General features: G+C 42.2%; 1 protein-coding gene across 1 annotated transcript in view; it reads right to left on the bottom strand.

Annotated features, from left to right (window-relative positions):
- Positions 1–24,923, bottom strand: part of LOC135530887 (caskin-1-like) — a 144,721-nt gene that overhangs the window by 24,440 nt on the left and 95,358 nt on the right. The window contains 4 exon segments of the mRNA XM_064959064.1: positions 18,374–18,605; positions 19,669–19,785; positions 19,788–20,504; positions 22,241–22,379. Coding sequence (XP_064815136.1) covers positions 18,374–18,605; positions 19,669–19,785; positions 19,788–20,504; positions 22,241–22,379 — 1,205 coding nt within the window.

Raw genomic sequence — 24,923 nt, 5'->3', positions numbered from 1 at the left:
GACTGGTAGAGTTAGACTGATAGACTGATAGAGTTAGACTGGTAGAGTTAGACTGGTAGAGTTAGACTGGTAGAGTTAGACTGATAGAGTTAGACTGATAGAGTTAGACTGGTAGAGTTAGACTGGTAGAGTTAGACTGATAGAGTTAGACTGGTAGAGTTAGACTGGTAGAGTTAGACTGGTAGAGTTAGACTGTTAGAGTTAGACTGATAGAGTTAGACTGATAGAGTTAGACTGGTAGAGTTAGACTGGTAGAGTTAGACTGTTAGAGTTAGACTGGTAGAGTTAGACTGATAGAGTTTAGACTGGTAGAGTTAGACTGGTAGAGTTAGACTGGTAGAGTTAGACTGATAGAGTTAGACTGGTAGAGTTAGACTGATAGAGTTAGACTGGTAGAGTTAGACTGATAGAGTTAGACTGATAGAGTTAGACTGATAGAGTTAGAGTTAGACTGATAGAGTTAGACTGGTAGAGTTAGACTGGTAGAGTTAGACTGGTAGAGTTAGACTGATAGACTGGTAGAGTTAGACTGGTAGAGTTAGACTGGTAGAGTTAGACTGGTAGAGTTAGACTGGTAGAGTTAGACTGGTAGAGTTAGACTGATAGAGTTAGACTGATAGACTGGTAGAGTTAGACTGGTAGAGTTAGACTGGTAGAGTTAGACTGGTAGAGTTAGACTGATAGAGTTAGACTGATAGAGTTAGACTGGTAGAGTTAGACTGGTAGAGTTAGACTGGTAGAGTTAGACTGATAGAGTTAGACTGATAGACTGGTAGAGTTAGACTGGTAGAGTTAGACTGTTAGAGTTAGACTGGTAGAGTTAGACTGATAGAGTGGTAGAGTTAGACTGGTAGAGTTAGACTGGTAGAGTTAGACTGATAGAGTTAGACTGGTAGAGTTAGACTGGTAGAGTTAGACTGATAGAGTTAGACTGATAGAGTTAGACTGATAGAGTTAGAGTTAGACTGATAGAGTTAGACTGGTAGAGTTAGACTGGTAGAGTTAGACTGGTAGAGTTAGACTGATAGAGTTAGACTGATAGACTGGTAGAGTTAGACTGGTAGAGTTAGACTGATAGAGTTAGACTGGTAGAGTTAGACTGGTAGAGTTAGACTGGTAGAGTTAGACTGATAGAGTTAGACTGGTAGAGTTAGACTGATAGAGTTAGACTGGTAGAGTTAGACTGGTAGAGTTAGACTGGTAGAGTTAGACTGATAGAGTTAGACTGATAGACTGGTAGAGTTAGACTGGTAGAGTTAGACTGATAGAGTTAGACTGGTAGAGTTAGACTGGTGGAGTTAGACTGGTAGAGTTAGACTGATAGAGTTAGACTGATAGAGTTAGACTGATAGAGTTAGACTGATAGACTGGTAGAGTTAGACTGATAGACTGGTAGAGTTTGACTGGTAGAGTTAGACTGGTAGAGTTAGACTGGTAGAGTTAGACTGATAGACTGGTAGAGTTAGACTGGTAGAGTTAGACTGGTAGAGTTAGACTGATAGAGTTAGACTGATAGACTGGTAGAGTTAGACTGATAGACTGGTAGAGTTAGACTGGTAGAGTTAGACTGGTAGAGTTAGACTGATAGAGTTAGACTGATAGACTGGTAGAGTTAGACTGGTAGAGTTAGACTGGTAGAGTTAGACTGATAGAGTTAGACTGATAGAGTTAGACTGGTAGAGTTAGACTGGTAGAGTTAGACTGATAGAGTTAGACTGATAGACTGGTAGAGTTAGACTGATAGAGTTAGACTGGTAGAGTTAGACTGGTAGAGTTAGACTGATAGAGTTAGACTGGTAGACTGGTAGAGTTAGACTGGTAGAGTTAGACTGATAGAGTTAGACTGATAGAGTTAGACTGGTAGAGTTAGACTGATAGAGTTAGACTGATAGAGTTAGACTGGTAGAGTTAGACTGATAGAGTTAGACTGGTAGAGTTAGACTGGTAGAGTTAGACTGGTAGAGTTAGACTGATAGACTGGTAGAGTTAGACTGATAGAGTTAGACTGGTAGAGTTAGACTGGTAGAGTTAGACTGATAGAGTTAGACTGATAGACTGGTAGAGTTAGACTGGTAGAGTTAGACTGATAGAGTTAGACTGGTAGAGTTAGACTGGTAGAGTTAGACTGATAGAGTTAGACTGATAGAGTTAGACTGATAGAGTTAGACTGATAGAGTTAGACTGATAGACTGGTAGAGTTAGACTGATAGAGTTAGACTGGTAGAGTTAGACTGGTAGAGTTAGACTGGTAGAGTTAGACTGATAGAGTTAGACTGGTAGAGTTAGACTTAGAGTTAGACTGGTAGAGTTAGACTGGTAGAGTTAGACTGATAGAGTTAGACTGATAGAGTTAGACTGGTAGAGATAGACTGGTAGAGTTAGACTGGTAGAGTTAGACTGATAGAGTTAGACTGATAGAGTTAGAATGATAGAGTTAGACTGGTAGAGTTAGACTGATAGAGTTAGAATGATAGAGTTAGAGTGGTAGAGTTAGACTGGTAGAGTTAGACTGGTAGAGTTAGACTGGTAGAGTTAGACTGATAGAGTTAGACTGGTAGACTGGTAGAGTTAGACTGGTAGAGTTAGACTGATAGAGTTAGACTGATAGAGTTAGACTGGTAGAGATAGACTGGTAGAGTTAGACTGGTAGAGTTAGACTGATAGAGTTAGACTGATAGAGTTAGAATGATAGAGTTAGACTGGTAGAGTTAGACTGATAGAGTTAGACTGATAGAGTTAGAATGATAGAGTTAGAGTGGTAGAGTTAGACTGGTAGAGTTAGACTGATAGAGTTAGACTGGTAGACTGGTAGAGTTAGACTGGTAGAGTTAGACTGGTAGAGTTAGACTGATAGAGTTAGACTGATAGACTGGTAGAGTTAGACTGGTAGAGTTAGACTGGTAGAGTTAGACTGGTAGAGTTAGACTGATAGAGTTAGACTGGTAGAGTTAGACTGATAGAGTTAGACTGGTAGAGTTAGACTGGTAGAGTTAGACTGGTAGAGTTAGACTGATAGAGTTAGACTGATAGACTGGTAGAGTTAGACTGGTAGAGTTAGACTGATAGAGTTAGACTGGTAGAGTTAGACTGGTGGAGTTAGACTGGTAGAGTTAGACTGATAGAGTTAGACTGATAGAGTTAGACTGATAGAGTTAGACTGATAGACTGGTAGAGTTAGACTGATAGACTGGTAGAGTTAGACTGGTAGAGTTAGACTGGTAGAGTTAGACTGGTAGAGTTAGACTGATAGACTGGTAGAGTTAGACTGGTAGAGTTAGACTGGTAGAGTTAGACTGATAAGAGTTAGACTGATAGACTGGTAGAGTTAGACTGATAGACTGGTAGAGTTAGACTGGTAGAGTTAGACTGGTAGAGTTAGACTGATAGAGTTAGACTGATAGACTGGTAGAGTTAGACTGGTAGAGTTAGACTGGTAGAGTTAGACTGATAGAGTTAGACTGATAGAGTTAGACTGGTAGAGTTAGACTGGTAGAGTTAGACTGATAGAGTTAGACTGATAGACTGGTAGAGTTAGACTGATAGAGTTAGACTGGTAGAGTTAGACTGGTAGAGTTAGACTGATAGAGTTAGACTGGTAGACTGGTAGAGTTAGACTGGTAGAGTTAGACTGATAGAGTTAGACTGATAGAGTTAGACTGGTAGAGTTAGACTGATAGAGTTAGACTGATAGAGTTAGACTGGTAGAGTTAGACTGATAGAGTTAGACTGGTAGAGTTAGACTGGTAGAGTTAGACTGGTAGAGTTAGACTGATAGACTGGTAGAGTTAGACTGATAGAGTTAGACTGGTAGAGTTAGACTGGTAGAGTTAGACTGATAGAGTTAGACTGATAGACTGGTAGAGTTAGACTGGTAGAGTTAGACTGGTAGAGTTAGACTGATAGAGTTAGACTGATAGAGTTAGACTGGTAGAGTTAGACTGGTAGAGTTAGACTGATAGAGTTAGACTGGTAGAGTTAGACTGGTAGAGTTAGACTGGTAGAGTTAGACTGTTAGAGTTAGACTGATAGAGTTAGACTGATAGAGTTAGACTGGTAGAGTTAGACTGGTAGAGTTAGACTGTTAGAGTTAGACTGGTGATTAGACTTAGACTGGTAGAGTTAGACTGGTAGAGTTAGACTGGTAGAGTTAGACTGGTAGAGTTAGACTGATAGAGTTAGACTGGTAGAGTTAGACTGATAGAGTTAGACTGGTAGAGTTAGACTGATAGAGTTAGACTGATAGAGTTAGACTGATAGAGTTAGAGTTAGACTGATAGAGTTAGACTGGTAGAGTTAGACTGGTAGAGTTAGACTGGTAGAGTTAGACTGATAGAGTTGTAGAGTTAGACTGGTAGAGTTAGACTGGTAGAGTTAGACTGGTAGAGTTAGACTGGTAGAGTTAGACTGGTAGAGTTAGACTGATAGAGTTAGACTGATAGACTGGTAGAGTTAGACTGGTAGAGTTAGACTGGTAGAGTTAGACTGGTAGAGTTAGACTGATAGAGTTAGACTGATAGAGTTAGACTGGTAGAGTTAGACTGGTAGAGTTAGACTGGTAGAGTTAGACTGATAGAGTTAGACTGATAGAGTTAGAGTTAGACTGGTAGAGTTAGACTGTTAGAGTTAGACTGGTAGAGTTAGACTGATAGAGTGGTAGAGTTAGACTGGTAGAGTTAGACTGGTAGAGTTAGACTGGTAGAGTTAGACTGATAGAGTTAGACTGGTAGAGTTAGACTGATAGAGTTAGACTGATAGAGTTAGACTGATAGAGTTAGAGTTAGACTGATAGAGTTAGACTGGTAGAGTTAGACTGGTAGAGTTAGACTGGTAGAGTTAGACTGATAGAGTTAGACTGATAGACTGGTAGAGTTAGACTGGTAGAGTTAGACTGATAGAGTTAGACTGGTAGAGTTAGACTGGTAGAGTTAGACTGGTAGACTGGTAGAGTTAGACTGGTAGAGTTAGACTGATAGAGTTAGACTGGTAGAGTTAGACTGGTAGAGTTAGACTGGTAGAGTTAGACTGATAGAGTTAGACTGATAGACTGGTAGAGTTAGACTGGTAGAGTTAGACTGATAGAGTAGACTGGTAGAGTTAGACTGGTGGAGTTAGAATGGTAGAGTTAGACTGATAGAGTTAGACTGATAGAGTTAGACTGATAGAGTTAGACTGATAGACTGGTAGAGTTAGACTGATAGACTGGTAGAGTTTGACTGGTAGAGTTAGACTGGTAGAGTTAGACTGGTAGAGTTAGACTGATAGACTGGTAGAGTTAGACTGGTAGAGTTAGACTGGTAGAGTTAGACTGATAGAGTTAGACTGATAGACTGGTAGAGTTAGACTGATAGACTGGTAGAGTTAGACTGGTAGAGTTAGACTGGTAGAGTTAGACTGATAGAGTTAGACTGATAGACTGGTAGAGTTAGACTGGTAGAGTTAGACTGATAGAGTTAGACTGATAGAGTTAGACTGATAGAGTTAGACTGGTAGAGTTAGACTGGTAGAGTTAGACTGATAGAGTTAGACTGATAGACTGTTAGACTGATAGAGTTAGACTGGTAGAGTTAGACTGGTAGAGTTAGACTGATAGAGTTAGACTGGTAGACTGGTAGAGTTAGACTGGTAGAGTTAGACTGATAGAGTTAGACTGATAGAGTTAGACTGGTAGAGTTAGACTGATAGAGTTAGACTGATAGAGTTAGACTGGTAGAGTTAGACTGATAGAGTTAGACTGGTAGAGTTAGACTGGTAGAGTTAGACTGGTAGAGTTAGACTGATAGAGTTAGACTGATAGAGTTAGACTGGTAGAGTTAGACTGGTAGAGTTAGACTGATAGAGTTAGACTGATAGACTGGTAGAGTTAGACTGGTAGAGTTAGACTGATAGAGTTAGACTGGTAGAGTTAGACTGGTAGAGTTAGACTGATAGAGTTAGACTGATAGAGTTAGACTGATAGAGTTAGACTGATAGAGTTAGACTGATAGACTGGTAGAGTTAGACTGATAGAGTTAGACTGGTAGAGTTAGACTGGTAGAGTTAGACTGGTAGAGTTAGACTGATAGAGTTAGACTGGTAGAGTTAGACTGGTAGAGTTAGACTGGTAGAGTTAGACTGTAGAGTTAGACTGATAGAGTTAGACTGGTAGAGATAGACTGGTAGAGTTAGACTGGTAGAGTTAGACTGATAGAGTTAGACTGATAGAGTTAGAATGATAGAGTTAGACTGGTAGAGTTAGACTGATAGAGTTAGAATGATAGAGTTAGAGTGGTAGAGTTAGACTGGTAGAGTTAGACTGGTAGAGTTAGACTGGTAGAGTTAGACTGATAGAGTTAGACTGGTAGACTGGTAGAGTTAGACTGGTAGAGTTAGACTGATAGAGTTAGACTGATAGAGTTAGACTGGTAGAGATAGACTGGTAGAGTTAGACTGGTAGAGTTAGACTGATAGAGTTAGACTGATAGAGTTAGAATGATAGAGTTAGACTGGTAGAGTTAGACTGATAGAGTTAGACTGATAGAGTTAGACTGATAGAGTTAGACTGGTAGAGTTAGACTGGTAGAGTTAGACTGATAGAGTTAGACTGGTAGACTGGTAGAGTTAGACTGGTAGAGTTAGACTGGTAGAGTTAGACTGATAGAGTTAGACTGATAGACTGGTAGAGTTAGACTGGTAGAGTTAGACTGGTAGAGTTAGACTGGTAGAGTTAGACTGATAGAGTTAGACTGGTAGAGTTAGACTGATAGAGTTAGACTGGTAGAGTTAGACTGGTAGAGTTAGACTGGTAGAGTTAGACTGATAGAGTTAGACTGATAGACTGGTAGAGTTAGACTGGTAGAGTTAGACTGATAGAGTTAGACTGGTAGAGTTAGACTGGTGGAGTTAGACTGGTAGAGTTAGACTGATAGAGTTAGACTGATAGAGTTAGACTGATAGAGTTAGACTGATAGACTGGTAGAGTTAGACTGATAGACTGGTAGAGTTAGACTGGTAGAGTTAGACTGGTAGAGTTAGACTGGTAGAGTTAGACTGATAGACTGGTAGAGTTAGACTGGTAGAGTTAGACTGGTAGAGTTAGACTGATAAGAGTTAGACTGATAGACTGGTAGAGTTAGACTGATAGACTGGTAGAGTTAGACTGGTAGAGTTAGACTGGTAGAGTTAGACTGATAGAGTTAGACTGATAGACTGGTAGAGTTAGACTGGTAGAGTTAGACTGGTAGAGTTAGACTGATAGAGTTAGACTGATAGAGTTAGACTGGTAGAGTTAGACTGGTAGAGTTAGACTGATAGAGTTAGACTGATAGACTGGTAGAGTTAGACTGATAGAGTTAGACTGGTAGAGTTAGACTGGTAGAGTTAGACTGATAGAGTTAGACTGGTAGACTGGTAGAGTTAGACTGGTAGAGTTAGACTGATAGAGTTAGACTGATAGAGTTAGACTGGTAGAGTTAGACTGATAGAGTTAGACTGATAGAGTTAGACTGGTAGAGTTAGACTGATAGAGTTAGACTGGTAGAGTTAGACTGGTAGAGTTAGACTGGTAGAGTTAGACTGATAGACTGGTAGAGTTAGACTGATAGAGTTAGACTGGTAGAGTTAGACTGGTAGAGTTAGACTGATAGAGTTAGACTGATAGACTGGTAGAGTTAGACTGGTAGAGTTAGACTGGTAGAGTTAGACTGGTAGAGTTAGACTGATAGAGTTAGACTGATAGAGTTAGACTGGTAGAGTTAGACTGGTAGAGTTAGACTGATAGAGTTAGACTGGTAGAGTTAGACTGGTAGAGTTAGACTGGTAGAGTTAGACTGTTAGAGTTAGACTGATAGAGTTAGACTGATAGAGTTAGACTGGTAGAGTTAGACTGGTAGAGTTAGACTGTTAGAGTTAGACTGGTAGAGTTAGACTGATAGAGTGGTAGAGTTAGACTGGTAGAGTTAGACTGGTAGAGTTAGACTGGTAGAGTTAGACTGATAGAGTTAGACTGGTAGAGTTAGACTGATAGAGTTAGACTGGTAGAGTTAGACTGATAGAGTTAGACTGATAGAGTTAGACTGATAGAGTTAGAGTTAGACTGATAGAGTTAGACTGGTAGAGTTAGACTGGTAGAGTTAGACTGGTAGAGTTAGACTGATAGACTGGTAGAGTTAGACTGGTAGAGTTAGACTGGTAGAGTTAGACTGGTAGAGTTAGACTGGTAGAGTTAGACTGGTAGAGTTAGACTGATAGAGTTAGACTGATAGACTGGTAGAGTTAGACTGGTAGAGTTAGACTGGTAGAGTTAGACTGGTAGAGTTAGACTGATAGAGTTAGACTGATAGAGTTAGACTGGTAGAGTTAGACTGGTAGAGTTAGACTGGTAGAGTTAGACTGATAGAGTTAGACTGATAGACTGGTAGAGTTAGACTGGTAGAGTTAGACTGTTAGAGTTAGACTGGTAGAGTTAGACTGATAGAGTGGTAGAGTTAGACTGGTAGAGTTAGACTGGTAGAGTTAGACTGGTAGAGTTAGACTGATAGAGTTAGACTGGTAGAGTTAGACTGATAGAGTTAGACTGATAGAGTTAGACTGATAGAGTTAGAGTTAGACTGATAGAGTTAGACTGGTAGAGTTAGACTGGTAGAGTTAGACTGGTAGAGTTAGACTGATAGAGTTAGACTGATAGACTGGTAGAGTTAGACTGGTAGAGTTAGACTGATAGAGTTAGACTGGTAGAGTTAGACTGGTAGAGTTAGACTGGTAGAGTTAGACTGGTAGAGTTAGACTGATAGAGTTAGACTGGTAGAGTTAGACTGATAGAGTTAGACTGGTAGAGTTAGACTGGTAGAGTTAGACTGGTAGAGTTAGACTGATAGAGTTAGACTGATAGACTGGTAGAGTTAGACTGGTAGAGTTAGACTGATAGAGTTAGACTGGTAGAGTTAGACTGGTGGAGTTAGACTGGTAGAGTTAGACTGATAGAGTTAGACTGATAGAGTTAGACTGATAGAGTTAGACTGATAGACTGGTAGAGTTAGACTGATAGACTGGTAGAGTTAGACTGGTAGAGTTAGACTGGTAGAGTTAGACTGGTAGAGTTAGACTGATAGACTGGTAGAGTTAGACTGGTAGAGTTAGACTGGTAGAGTTAGACTGATAGAGTTAGACTGATAGACTGGTAGAGTTAGACTGATAGACTGGTAGAGTTAGACTGGTAGAGTTAGACTGGTAGAGTTAGACTGATAGAGTTAGACTGATAGACTGGTAGAGTTAGACTGGTAGAGTTAGACTGGTAGAGTTAGACTGATAGAGTTAGACTGATAGAGTTAGACTGGTAGAGTTAGACTGGTAGAGTTAGACTGATAGAGTTAGACTGATAGACTGGTAGAGTTAGACTGATAGAGTTAGACTGGTAGAGTTAGACTGGTAGAGTTAGACTGATAGAGTTAGACTGGTAGACTGGTAGAGTTAGACTGGTAGAGTTAGACTGATAGAGTTAGACTGATAGAGTTAGACTGGTAGAGTTAGACTGATAGAGTTAGACTGATAGAGTTAGACTGGTAGAGTTAGACTGATAGAGTTAGACTGGTAGAGTTAGACTGGTAGAGTTAGACTGGTAGAGTTAGACTGATAGACTGGTAGAGTTAGACTGATAGAGTTAGACTGGTAGAGTTAGACTGGTAGAGTTAGACTGATAGAGTTAGACTGATAGACTGGTAGAGTTAGACTGGTAGAGTTAGACTGATAGAGTTAGACTGGTAGAGTTAGACTGGTAGAGTTAGACTGATAGAGTTAGACTGATAGAGTTAGACTGATAGAGTTAGACTGATAGAGTTAGACTGATAGACTGGTAGAGTTAGACTGATAGAGTTAGACTGGTAGAGTTAGACTGGTAGAGTTAGACTGGTAGAGTTAGACTGATAGAGTTAGACTGGTAGAGTTAGACTGGTAGAGTTAGACTGGTAGAGTTAGACTGATAGAGTTAGACTGATAGAGTTAGACTGGTAGAGATAGACTGGTAGAGTTAGACTGGTAGAGTTAGACTGATAGAGTTAGACTGATAGAGTTAGAATGATAGAGTTAGACTGGTAGAGTTAGACTGATAGAGTTAGAATGATAGAGTTAGAGTGGTAGAGTTAGACTGGTAGAGTTAGACTGGTAGAGTTAGACTGGTAGAGTTAGACTGATAGAGTTAGACTGGTAGACTGGTAGAGTTAGACTGGTAGAGTTAGACTGATAGAGTTAGACTGATAGAGTTAGACTGGTAGAGATAGACTGGTAGAGTTAGACTGGTAGAGTTAGACTGATAGAGTTAGACTGATAGAGTTAGAATGATAGAGTTAGACTGGTAGAGTTAGACTGATAGAGTTAGACTGATAGAGTTAGAATGATAGAGTTAGAGTGGTAGAGTTAGACTGGTAGAGTTAGACTGATAGAGTTAGACTGGTAGACTGGTAGAGTTAGACTGGTAGAGTTAGACTGGTAGAGTTAGACTGATAGAGTTAGACTGATAGACTGGTAGAGTTAGACTGGTAGAGTTAGACTGGTAGAGTTAGACTGGTAGAGTTAGACTGATAGAGTTAGACTGGTAGAGTTAGACTGATAGAGTTAGACTGGTAGAGTTAGACTGGTAGAGTTAGACTGGTAGAGTTAGACTGATAGAGTTAGACTGATAGACTGGTAGAGTTAGACTGGTAGAGTTAGACTGATAGAGTTAGACTGGTAGAGTTAGACTGGTGGAGTTAGACTGGTAGAGTTAGACTGATAGAGTTAGACTGATAGAGTTAGACTGATAGAGTTAGACTGATAGACTGGTAGAGTTAGACTGATAGACTGGTAGAGTTAGACTGGTAGAGTTAGACTGGTAGAGTTAGACTGGTAGAGTTAGACTGATAGACTGGTAGAGTTAGACTGGTAGAGTTAGACTGGTAGAGTTAGACTGATAAGAGTTAGACTGATAGACTGGTAGAGTTAGACTGATAGACTGGTAGAGTTAGACTGGTAGAGTTAGACTGGTAGAGTTAGACTGATAGAGTTAGACTGATAGACTGGTAGAGTTAGACTGGTAGAGTTAGACTGGTAGAGTTAGACTGATAGAGTTAGACTGATAGAGTTAGACTGGTAGAGTTAGACTGGTAGAGTTAGACTGATAGAGTTAGACTGATAGACTGGTAGAGTTAGACTGATAGAGTTAGACTGGTAGAGTTAGACTGGTAGAGTTAGACTGATAGAGTTAGACTGGTAGACTGGTAGAGTTAGACTGGTAGAGTTAGACTGATAGAGTTAGACTGATAGAGTTAGACTGGTAGAGTTAGACTGATAGAGTTAGACTGATAGAGTTAGACTGGTAGAGTTAGACTGATAGAGTTAGACTGGTAGAGTTAGACTGGTAGAGTTAGACTGGTAGAGTTAGACTGATAGACTGGTAGAGTTAGACTGATAGAGTTAGACTGGTAGAGTTAGACTGGTAGAGTTAGACTGATAGAGTTAGACTGATAGACTGGTAGAGTTAGACTGGTAGAGTTAGACTGATAGAGTTAGACTGGTAGAGTTAGACTGGTAGAGTTAGACTGATAGAGTTAGACTGATAGAGTTAGACTGATAGAGTTAGACTGATAGACTGGTAGAGTTAGACTGATAGAGTTAGACTGGTAGAGTTAGACTGGTAGAGTTAGACTGGTAGAGTTAGACTGATAGAGTTAGACTGGTAGAGTTAGACTGGTAGAGTTAGACTGGTAGAGTTAGACTGATAGAGTTAGACTGATAGAGTTAGACTGGTAGAGATAGACTGGTAGAGTTAGACTGGTAGAGTTAGACTGATAGAGTTAGACTGATAGAGTTAGAATGATAGAGTTAGACTGGTAGAGTTAGACTGATAGAGTTAGAATGATAGAGTTAGAGTGGTAGAGTTAGACTGGTAGAGTTAGACTGGTAGAGTTAGACTGGTAGAGTTAGACTGATAGAGTTAGACTGGTAGACTGGTAGAGTTAGACTGGTAGAGTTAGACTGATAGAGTTAGACTGATAGAGTTAGACTGGTAGAGATAGACTGGTAGAGTTAGACTGGTAGAGTTAGACTGATAGAGTTAGACTGATAGAGTTAGAATGATAGAGTTAGACTGGTAGAGTTAGACTGATAGAGTTAGACTGATAGAGTTAGAATGATAGAGTTAGAGTGGTAGAGTTAGACTGGTAGAGTTAGACTGATAGAGTTAGACTGGTAGACTGGTAGAGTTAGACTGGTAGAGTTAGACTGGTAGAGTTAGACTGATAGAGTTAGACTGATAGACTGGTAGAGTTAGACTGGTAGAGTTAGACTGGTAGAGTTAGACTGGTAGAGTTAGACTGATAGAGTTAGACTGGTAGAGTTAGACTGATAGAGTTAGACTGGTAGAGTTAGACTGGTAGAGTTAGACTGGTAGAGTTAGACTGATAGAGTTAGACTGATAGACTGGTAGAGTTAGACTGGTAGAGTTAGACTGATAGAGTTAGACTGGTAGAGTTAGACTGGTGGAGTTAGACTGGTAGAGTTAGACTGATAGAGTTAGACTGATAGAGTTAGACTGATAGAGTTAGACTGATAGACTGGTAGAGTTAGACTGATAGACTGGTAGAGTTAGACTGGTAGAGTTAGACTGGTAGAGTTAGACTGGTAGAGTTAGACTGATAGACTGGTAGAGTTAGACTGGTAGAGTTAGACTGGTAGAGTTAGACTGATAAGAGTTAGACTGATAGACTGGTAGAGTTAGACTGATAGACTGGTAGAGTTAGACTGGTAGAGTTAGACTGGTAGAGTTAGACTGATAGAGTTAGACTGATAGACTGGTAGAGTTAGACTGGTAGAGTTAGACTGGTAGAGTTAGACTGATAGAGTTAGACTGATAGAGTTAGACTGGTAGAGTTAGACTGGTAGAGTTAGACTGATAGAGTTAGACTGATAGACTGGTAGAGTTAGACTGATAGAGTTAGACTGGTAGAGTTAGACTGGTAGAGTTAGACTGATAGAGTTAGACTGGTAGACTGGTAGAGTTAGACTGGTAGAGTTAGACTGATAGAGTTAGACTGATAGAGTTAGACTGGTAGAGTTAGACTGATAGAGTTAGACTGATAGAGTTAGACTGGTAGAGTTAGACTGATAGAGTTAGACTGGTAGAGTTAGACTGGTAGAGTTAGACTGGTAGAGTTAGACTGATAGACTGGTAGAGTTAGACTGATAGAGTTAGACTGGTAGAGTTAGACTGGTAGAGTTAGACTGATAGAGTTAGACTGATAGACTGGTAGAGTTAGACTGGTAGAGTTAGACTGATAGAGTTAGACTGGTAGAGTTAGACTGGTAGAGTTAGACTGATAGAGTTAGACTGATAGAGTTAGACTGATAGAGTTAGACTGATAGAGTTAGACTGATAGAGTTAGACTGATAGACTGGTAGAGTTAGACTGGTAGAGTTAGACTGGTAGAGTTAGACTGGTAGAGTTAGACTGATAGAGTTAGACTGGTAGAGTTAGACTGGTAGAGTTAGACTGGTAGAGTTAGACTGATAGAGTTAGACTGATAGAGTTAGACTGGTAGAGATAGACTGGTAGAGTTAGACTGGTAGAGTTAGACTGATAGAGTTAGACTGATAGAGTTAGAATGATAGAGTTAGACTGGTAGAGTTAGACTGATAGAGTTAGAATGATAGAGTTAGAGTGGTAGAGTTAGACTGGTAGAGTTAGACTGGTAGAGTTAGACTGGTAGAGTTAGACTGATAGAGTTAGACTGGTAGACTGGTAGAGTTAGACTGGTAGAGTTAGACTGATAGAGTTAGACTGATAGAGTTAGACTGGTAGAGATAGACTGGTAGAGTTAGACTGGTAGAGTTAGACTGATAGAGTTAGACTGATAGAGTTAGAATGATAGAGTTAGACTGGTAGAGTTAGACTGATAGAGTTAGACTGATAGAGTTAGAATGATAGAGTTAGAGTGGTAGAGTTAGACTGGTAGAGTTAGACTGATAGAGTTAGACTGGTAGACTGGTAGAGTTAGACTGGTAGAGTTAGACTGGTAGAGTTAGACTGATAGAGTTAGAATGATAGAGTTAGACTGGTAGAGTTAGACTGGTAGAGTTAGACTGGTAGAGTTAGACTGATAGAGTTAGAATGATAGAGTTAGACTGGTAGAGTTAGACTGGTAGAGTTAGACTGGTAGAGTTAGACTGATAGAGTTAGAATGATAGAGTTAGACTGGTAGAGTTAGACTGATAGAGTTAGACTGATAGAGTTAGACTGATAGAGTTAGACTGATAGAGTTAGACTGGTAGAGTTAGACTGGTAGAGTTAGACTGATAGAGTTAGACTGATAGACTGGTAGAGTTAAACTGATAGAGTTAGACTGGTAGAGTTAGACTGGTAGAGTTAGACTGGTAGAGTTAGACTGATAGAGTTAGACTGGTAGAGTTAGACTGGTAGAGTTAGACTGGTAGAGTTAGACTGATAGAGTTAGACTGGTAGAGTTAGACTGGTAGAGTTAGACTGATAGAGTTAGACTGATAGAGTTAGACTGGTAGAGATAGACTGGTAGAGTTAGACTGGTAGAGTTAGACTGATAGAGTTAGACTGATAGAGTTAGAATGATAGAGTTAGACTGGTAGAGTTAGACTGATAGAGTTAGAATGATAGAGTTAGAGTGGTAGAGTTAGACTGGTAGAGTTAGACTGGTAGAGTTAGACTGGTAGAGTTAGACTGATAGAGTTAGACTGGTAGACTGGTAGAGTTAGACTGGTAGAGTTAGACTGATAGAGTTAGACTGATAGAGTTAGACTGGTAGAGATAGACTGGTAGAGTTAGACTGGTAGAGTTAGACTGATAGAGTTAGACTGATAGAGTTAGAATGATAGAGTTAGACTGGTAGAGTTAGACTGATAGAGTTAGACTGATAGAGTTAGAATGATAGAGTTAGAGTGGTAGAGTTAGACTGGTAGAGTTAGACTGATAGAGTTAGACTGGTAGACTGGTAGAGTTAGACTGGTAGAGTTAGACTGGTAGAGTTAGACTGATAGAGTTAGACTGATAGACTGGTAGAGTTAGACTGGTAGAGTTAGACTGGTAGAGTTAGACTGGTAGAGTTAGACTGATAGAGTTAGACTGGTAGAGTTAGACTGATAGAGTTAGACTGGTAGAGTTAGACTGGTAGAGTTAGACTGGTAGAGTTAGACTGATAGAGTTAGACTGATAGACTGGTAGAGTTAGACTGGTAGAGTTAGACTGATAGAGTTAGACTGGTAGAGTTAGACTGGTGGAGTTAGACTGGTAGAGTTAGACTGATAGAGTTAGACTGATAGAGTTAGACTGATAGAGTTAGACTGATAGACTGGTAGAGTTAGACTGATAGACTGGTAGAGTTAGACTGGTAGAGTTAGACTGGTAGAGTTAGACTGGTAGAGTTAGACTGATAGACTGGTAGAGTTAGACTGGTAGAGTTAGACTGATAAGAGTTAGACTGATAGACTGGTAGAGTTAGACTGATAGACTGGTAGAGTTAGACTGGTAGAGTTAGACTGGTAGAGTTAGACTGATAGAGTTAGACTGATAGACTGGTAGAGTTAGACTGGTAGAGTTAGACTGGTAGAGTTAGACTGATAGAGTTAGACTGATAGAGTTAGACTGGTAGAGTTAGACTGGTAGAGTTAGACTGATAGAGTTAGACTGATAGACTGGTAGAGTTAGACTGATAGAGTTAGACTGGTAGAGTTAGACTGGTAGAGTTAGACTGATAGAGTTAGACTGGTAGACTGGTAGAGTTAGACTGGTAGAGTTAGACTGATAGAGTTAGACTGATAGAGTTAGACTGGTAGAGTTAGACTGATAGAGTTAGACTGATAGAGTTAGACTGGTAGAGTTAGACTGATAGAGTTAGACTGGTAGAGTTAGACTGGTAGAGTTAGACTGGTAGAGTTAGACTGATAGACTGGTAGAGTTAGACTGATAGAGTTAGACTGGTAGAGTTAGACTGGTAGAGTTAGACTGATAGAGTTAGACTGATAGACTGGTAGAGTTAGACTGGTAGAGTTAGACTGATAGAGTTAGACTGGTAGAGTTAGACTGGTAGAGTTAGACTGATAGAGTTAGACTGATAGAGTTAGACTGATAGAGTTAGACTGATAGAGTTAGACTGATAGACTGGTAGAGTTAGACTGATAGAGTTAGACTGGTAGAGTTAGACTGGTAGAGTTAGACTGGTAGAGTTAGACTGATAGAGTTAGACTGATAGAGTTAGACTGGTAGAGTTAGACTGGTAGAGTTAGACTGGTAGAGTTAGACTGGTAGAGTTAGACTGATAGAGTTAGACTGATAGAGTTAGACTGGTAGAGATAGACTGGTAGAGTTAGACTGGTAGAGTTAGACTGATAGAGTTAGACTGATAGAGTTAGAATGATAGAGTTAGACTGGTAGAGTTAGACTGATAGAGTTAGAATGATAGAGTTAGAGTGGTAGAGTTAGACTGGTAGAGTTAGACTGGTAGAGTTAGACTGGTAGAGTTAGACTGATAGAGTTAGACTGGTAGACTGGTAGAGTTAGACTGGTAGAGTTAGACTGATAGAGTTAGACTGATAGAGTTAGACTGGTAGAGATAGACTGGTAGAGTTAGACTGGTAGAGTTAGACTGATAGAGTTAGACTGATAGAGTTAGAATGATAGAGTTAGACTGGTAGAGTTAGACTGATAGAGTTAGACTGATAGAGTTAGAATGATAGAGTTAGAGTGGTAGAGTTAGACTGGTAGAGTTAGACTGATAGAGTTAGACTGGTAGACTGGTAGAGTTAGACTGGTAGAGTTAGACTGGTAGAGTTAGACTGATAGAGTTAGAATGATAGAGTTAGACTGGTAGAGTTAGACTGGTAGAGTTAGACTGGTAGAGTTAGACTGATAGAGTTAGAATGATAGAGTTAGACTGGTAGAGTTAGACTGGTAGAGTTAGACTGGTAGAGTTAGACTGATAGAGTTAGAATGATAGAGTTAGACTGGTAGAGTTAGACTGATAGAGTTAGACTGATAGAGTTAGACTGATAGAGTTAGACTGGTAGAGTTAGACTGGTAGAGTTAGACTGATAGAGTTAGACTGATAGACTGGTAGAGTTAAACTGATAGAGTTAGACTGGTAGAGTTAGACTGGTAGAGTTAGACTGATAGAGGTAGACTGGTAGAGTTCGACTGGTAGAGTTAGACTGTTAGAGTTAGACTGATAGAGTTAGACTGATAGAGTTAGACTGGTAGAGTTAGACTGGTAGAGTTAGACTGATAGACTGGTAGAGTTAGACTGGTAGAGTTAGACTGGTAGAGTTAGACTGGTAGAGTTAGACTGATAGAGTTAGACTGGTAGAGTTAGACTGATAGAGTTAGACTGATAGACTGGTAGAGTTAAACTGATAGAGTTAGACTGGTAGAGTTAGACTGGTAGAGTTAGACTGATAGAGTTAGACTGGTAGAGTTAGACTGGTAGAGTTAGACTGATAGACTGGTAGAGTTAGACTGGTAGAGTTAGACTGGTAGAGTTAGACTGGTAGAGTTAGACTGATAGAGTTAGACTGGTAGAGTTAGACTGGTAGAGTTAGACTGATAGACTGGTAGAGTTAAACTGATAGAGTTAGACTGGTAGAGTTAGACTGGTAGAGTTAGACTGGTAGAGTTAGACTGATAGAGGTAGACTGGTAGAGTTCGACTGGTAGAGTTAGACTGTTAGAGTTAGACTGATAGAGTTAGACTGATAGAGTTAGACTGGTAGAGTTAGACTGGTAGAGTTAGACTGATAGACTGGTAGAGTTAGACTGGTAGAGTTAGACTGGTAGAGTTAGACTGGTAGAGTTAGACTGATAGAGTTAGACTGGTAGAGTTAGACTGATAGAGTTAGACTGATAGACTGGTAGAGTTAAACTGATAGAGTTAGACTGGTAGAGTTAGACTGGTAGAGTTAGACTGATAGAGTTAGACTGGTAGAGTTAGACTGGTAGAGTTAGACTGATAGACTGGTAGAGTTAGACTGGTAGAGTTAGACTGGTAGAGTTAGACTGGTAGAGTTAGACTGATAGAGTTAGACTGGTAGAGTTAGACTGGTAGAGTTAGACTGATAGACTGGTAGAGTTAGACTGGTAGAGTTAGACTGGTAGAGTTAGACTGATAGAGTTAGACTGATAGAGTTAGACTGGTAGAGTTAGACTGGTAGAGTTAGACTGGTAGAGTTAGACTGGTAGAGTTAGACTGATAGACTGGTAGAGTTAGACTGGTAGAGTTAGACTGGTAGAGTTAGACTGGTAGAGTTAGACTGATAGAGTTAGACTGATAGACTGGTAGAGTTAGACTGGTAGAGTTAGACTGGTAGAGTTAGACTGGTAGAGTTAGACTGGTAGAGTTAGACTGGTGAACCTTCGGTTGATGGTTGCTGTTCCATCCGTAATAAGCCCTTCTCCTGTCGGTGTGACGACCGTGGAGCGTGGGCGGGGTTCTGGGCGTAGCTCAGTGTGTTGCCGCGGGGACTGGATCTGGGCGGAGTCTGTCTGGTCGGTGAGCGGACCGCTGATGGTCCGACGGCGATTCATGATATCATCATCAGACCCGAGACCACCTGACCCGGCCTGACGACGGTGACGCCGCCGGACTAACCTGACGGATTATACACACATTACACATGAGACCCCAGACCACCTGACCCGGCCTGGCGACGATTACACATGAGACCCCAGACCACCTGACCCGGCCTGGCGACGATTACACATGAGACCCCAGACCACCTGACCCGGCCTGGCGACGATTACACATGAGCCGTTGGGGCGGGATTGGCCCCTAGGGTAGGGGTCTGTGGGCGGGATTGGCCCCCAGGGTAGGGGTTTGTGGGCAGGATTGGCCCCTAGGGTAGGGGTCTGTGGGCGGGATTGGCCCCTAGGGTTGGGGTCTGTGGGCGGGATTGGCCCCTAGGGCAGGGGTCTGTGGGCGGGATTGGCCCCTAGGGCAGGGGTCTGTGGGCGGGATTGGCCCCTAGGGTCGGGGTCTGTGGGCGGGATTGGCCCCTAGGGTAGGGGTCTGTGGGCGGGATTGGCCCCTAGGGTCGGGGTCTGTGGGCGGGATTGGCCCCTAGGGTTGGGGTCTGTGGGTGGGATTGGCCCCCAGGGTAGGGGTCTGTGGGCGGGATTGGCCCCTAGGGCAGGGGTCTGTGGGTGGGATTGGCCCTTAGGGTAGGAGTCTGTGGGTGCGATTGGCCTCGGGTAGGGGTCTGTGGGTGCGATTGGCCTAGGGTAGGGGTCTGTGTGTGGAAATGACACCTAGGGTAGAGGTCTGTGGGTGGGATTGGCCCCTAGGGTTGGGTGCTTTGACCCCGAGGGTAGGGTGCTTTGACCCCTAGGGTTGGGTGCTTTGACCCCTAGGGTTGGGTGCTTTGACCCCAAGGGTAGGGGTCTGTGGGTGGAAATGACCCCTCGGGTATGGGGCTTTGACCATGTCTGGTTTAGCGGTAGGAACTCGTTTGGTCCAATCAGATGCTGGGTCCTATATTAATGAATATAATCTGAATCCTATTCATTAAAATGGCCAATTTGGGTGCAATCAATTAGCTTCATTCGTCAGAGATGAAAATAATGTTTCAGGTTTATTGTATCTGAACATGAGATGGTGGGTGTTGAAGACAAGACAGACAGACAGACAGACAGACAGACAGACAGACAGACAGACCTGTGTAGGGTTGAGGTAGCTGCCTCTGCCTCCCATGGTTCTGGGCAGGGTCTTGGCCCCTCCCCCTCCAGGACCAACTCCTCCCATCGATGTCTCCAACATGGCGGCGATGCCCGGACGCTCCCCGCCCCCTCTGACCTCACCAGACCCCCTCCCCCCCTCCTCTCCGCCAGCCCTCCACAGTCGCTGGCTCTCCTCTCCCTGATCCCTACTACCCCCAGCCCCTCCCCCAGCCCGTCGCCCCCGGAGATGGAGGAACATGACCGTTTGGGCGGAGTCGGGGGCCGGCCTTTCCTCCTGGGCCGCAGCGTGACTGATGATTGGCTACGGTTGACAGTTGCGTCATTGGGGTCGGAGCGTTGAGCCGAGCTGCTGCGGCAGACCGTGGCGTATCTAGGGGCGAAGTCTGTAACCGAGAGGGCATCGGTTTCGTACCCCGAGTAGCCAATCAGGCTGTGAGTTCGCCGATGCTCCTCCTCCATTGGCAGACAGAGTAAAGGAACAGACACACCCCCTTCTTGGACTGGCGAATCAGCTGTCGGGGGCTGGGTGGAGGGGTGGGCTCGAGCCTTGTGGGTCTTGGTGGGAGTGTGAGGTGGGGAGGGTGTGTGTGTTGGGGACTCAATCCCTGGCCGGGGTTTAGTGAGGGGGGGCCTCTGACCCCTCCCTGTGGATGGAAGTGGGGTAGAGGGGGGAGGAGTGGAGGAGGATGGAGGGGTGGAGCCAGAAGGAGGGGTGGAGCCAGAAGGAGGGGTAGAAGGCTGAGAGATACTCTCTCCTCTCTGGAACTTCCCCAGTCTCCTCACTGCTAACATCATCTTCTTTTGGTGGCCTGAGAGAGAGACAGGGACAGAGAGAGAGAAAGAGAGAGAGAGACAGGGACAGAGAGACAGATACAGAGAGACAGAGCAAGAGAGAGAGACACAGAGACAGAGAGAGACACACACAGACAGAGAAAGAGAGACAGAGAGACATAGAGCAAGAGAGAGAGGGACAGAGAGAGAGAGAGAGAGAGACAGGGACAGAGAGAGAGAGAGAAAGATACAGAGACATAGAGCGAGAGAGACACAGAGACGGAGAGAGACAGAGAGACACAGAGACGGAGTGAGACAGAGAGACTCACACAGAGAGAGTGAAATAATCTGTCTCTCTGTGTCCTTTAAAACATCTCTGATAATCTGTCTCTCTGTGTCCTTTAAAATCTCTCTGATAATCTGTCTCTCTGTGTCCTTTAATATCTCTCTGATAATCTGTCTCTCTGTGTCCTTTAATATCTCTCTGATAATCTGTCTCTCTGTGTCCTTTAAAACATCTCTGGTAATCTGTCTCTCTGTCTCTCTGTGTCCATGTATCTAGAACATTTCAAGCTACCCAGTTTGGTGATGTCTATCTCCCGTGTGTCCTATCAGCTTGGTGATGTCTATCTCCTGTGTGTCCTACCAGCTTGGTGATGTCTATCTCCCGTGTGTCCTACCAGCTTGGTGATGTCTATCTCCAACCAGCTTGGTGATGTCTATCTCCTGTGTGTCCTACCAGCTTGGTGATGTCTATCTCCTACCAGCTTGGTGATGTCTATCTCCTGTGTGTCCTACCAGCTTGGTGATGTCTATCTCCTACCAGCTTGGTGATGTCTATCTCCTGTGTGTCCTACCAGCTTGGTGATGTCTATCTCCTACCAGCTTGGTGATGTCTATCTCCTACCAGCTTGGTGATGTCTATCTCCTACCAGCTTGGTGATGTCTATCTCCTACCAGCTTGGTGATGTCTATCTCCTGTGTGTCCTACCAGCTTGGTGATGTCTATCTCCTACCAGCTTGGTGATGTCTATCTCCCGTGTGTCCTACCAGCTTGGTGATGTCTATCTCCTGTGTGTCCTACCAGCTTGGTGATGTCTATCTCCTGTGTGTCCTACCAGCTTGGTGATGTCTATCTCCTACCAGCTTGGTGATGTCTATCTCCTGTGTGTCCTACCAGCTTGGTGATGTCTATCTCCTACCAGCTTGGTGATGTCTATCTCCTACCAGCTTGGTGATGTCTATCTCCTACCAGCTTGGTGATGTCTATCTCCTACCAGCTTGGTGATGTCTATCTCCTGTGTGTCCTACCAGCTTGGTGATGTCTATCTCCTACCAGCTTGGTGATGTCTATCTCCCGTGTGTCCTACCAGCTTGGTGATGTCTATCTCCTGTGTGTCCTACCAGCTTGGTGATGTCTATCTCCTGTGTGTCCTACCAGCTTGGTGATGTCTATCTCCTACCAGCTTGGTGATGTCTATCTCCTGTGTGTCCTACCAGCTTGGTGATGTCTATCTCCTACCAGCTTGGTGATGTCTATCTCCTGTGTATCCTACCAGCTTGGTGATGTCTATCTCCTACCAGCTTGGTGATGTCTATCTCCTACCAGCTTGGTGATGTCTATCTCCCGTGTGTCCAATCAGCTTGGTGATGTCTATCTCCTACCAGCTTGGTGATGTCTATCTCCTACCAGCTTGGTGATGTCTATCTCCTACCAGCTTGGTGATGTCTATCTCCTACCAGCTTGGTGATGTCTATCTCCCATGTGTCCTACCCAGCTTGGTGATGCCAATCTCCTTCAGGTCCTCCCAGCTGATCTCAGTGATGAAGTCGATGTTGTCATATCCATTTTGCACCAGAACCTGGTAGTACTGGTTCAGCCCTATCGCTGACAACCACTCTGCCAGGCTGGCCTACACACACACACACACACACACACACACAGACACAGACACAGACACACACACACACACACACACACACACACACACACACACACACACACACACACACACACACACACACACACACACACACACACACAGATATTAGGACAGATACACATGTGTTCATATGTATTTAGTATGATTTCTCAAATGTATAATATTGGTATATTCCAGAGTATCCTCATTACTATTGGTATGGCCCAGAGTACCCTCATTAATATTGGTATGGCCCAGAGTACCATCATTAATATTGGTATGGACCAGAGTATCCTCATTAAAATCAGTATGGCTAGAGAGTATCCTCATTAATATTGGTATGGACCAGAGTACCCTCATTACTATTGGTATGGCCCAGAGTATCCTCATTAATATTGGTATGGCCCAGAGTATCCTCATTAATATTGGTATGGCCCAGAGTATCCTCATTAATATCAGTATGGCCCAGAGTATCCTCATTAATATTGGTATGGCCCAGAGTATCCTCATTAATATTGGTATGGCCCAGAGTATCCCCATAATATCGGTATGGCCCAGAGTACCCCCATTAATATTGGTATGGCCCAGAGTATCCTCATTAATATTGGTATGGCCCAGAGTATCCTTATTAATATCGGTATGGCCCAGAGTATCCTCATTAATATCAGTATGGCCCAGAGTATCCCCATAATATCGGTATGGCCCAGAGTACCCCCATTAATATTGGTATGGCCCAGAGTATCCTCATTAATATTGGTATGGCCCAGAGTATCCTCATTAATATCGGTATCATTAATATTGGTATGGCCCAGAGTATCCTCATTAATATTGGTATGGCCCAGAGTATCCTCATTAATATCGGTATCATTAATATTGGGATGGCCCAGAGTATCCTTATTAATATTGGTATGGCCCAGAGTATCCTCATTAATATTGGTATGGCCCAGAGTATCCTCATTAATATTGGTATGGCCCAGAATATCCTCATAAATATCGGTATGGCCCAGAATATCCTCTTTAATATTGGTATGGCCCAGAATATCCTCTTTAATATTGGTATGGCCCAGAGTATCCTCATTAATATTGGTATGGCCCAGAATATCCTCATTAATATTGGTATGGCCCAGAGTATCCTCATTAATATTGGTATGGCCCAGAGTATCCTCATTAATATTGGTATGGCCCAGAGAATCCTCATTAATATTGGTATGGCCCAGAGTATCCTCATTAATATTGGTATGGCCCAGAATATCCTCTTTAATATTGGTATGGCCCAGAGTATCCTCATTAATATTGGTATGGCCCAGAGTATCCTCATTAATATTGGTATGGCCCAGAATATACTCATTAATATTGGTATGGCCCAGAATATCCTCTTTAATATTGGTATGGCCCAGAATATCCTCATTAATATTGGTATGGCCCAGAATATCCTCTTTAATATTGGTATGGCCCAGAATATCCTCATTAATATTGGTATGGCCCAGAATATCCTCTTTAATATTGGTATGGCCCAGAATATCCTCATTAATATTGGTATGGCCCAGAATATCCTCATTAATATTGGTATGGCCCAGAATATCCTCATTAATATTGGTATGGCCCAGAATATCCTCTTTAATATTGGTATGGCCCAGAATATCCTCTTTAATATTGGTATGGCCCAGAGTATCCTCATTAATATTGGTATGGCCCAGAATATCCTCATTAATATTGGTATGGCCCAGAATATCCTCTTTAATATTGGTATGGCCCAGAATATCCTCATTAATATTGGTATGGCCCAGAATATCCTCTTTAATATTGGTATGGCCCAGAATATCCTCATTAATATTGGTATGGCCCAGAATATCCTCTTTAATATTGGTATGGCCCAGAATATCCTCATTAATATTGGTATGGCCCAGAATATCCTCATTAATATTGGTATGGCCCAGAATATCCTCATTAATATTGGTATGGCCCAGAATATCCTCATTAATATTGGTATGGCCCAGAGTATCCTCATTAATATTGGTATGGCCCAGAGTATCCTCATTAATATTGGTATGGCCCAGAATATCCTCATTAATATTGGTATGGCCCAGAATATCCTCATTAATATTGGTATGGCCCAGAATATCCTCTTTAATATTGGTATGGCCCAGAATATCCTCATTAATATTGGTATGGCCCAGAATATCCTCATTAATATTGGTATGGCCCAGAATATCCTCATTAATATTGGTATGGCCCAGAATATCCTCATTAATATTGGTATGGCCCAGAGTATCCTCATTAATATTGGTATGGCCCAGAGTATCCTCATTAATATTGGTATGGCCCAAAATATCCTCATTAATATTGGTATGGCCCAGAATATCCTCATTAATATTGGTATGGCCCAGAATATCCTCATTAATATTGGTATGGCCCAAAATATCCTCATTAATATTGGTATGGCCCAGAATATCCTCTTTAATATTGGTATGGCCCAGAATATCCTCATTAATATTGGTATGGCCCAGAGTATCCTCATTAATATTGGTATGGCCC

This window comes from Oncorhynchus masou, chromosome 5 (genome assembly GCF_036934945.1).
Source record: "Oncorhynchus masou masou isolate Uvic2021 chromosome 5, UVic_Omas_1.1, whole genome shotgun sequence".
Taxonomy (NCBI): Eukaryota; Metazoa; Chordata; class Actinopteri; order Salmoniformes; family Salmonidae; genus Oncorhynchus; species Oncorhynchus masou.
Note: the sequence above shows the minus strand (reverse complement) of the source record. Positions and strands in the feature narration are given on the sequence as shown.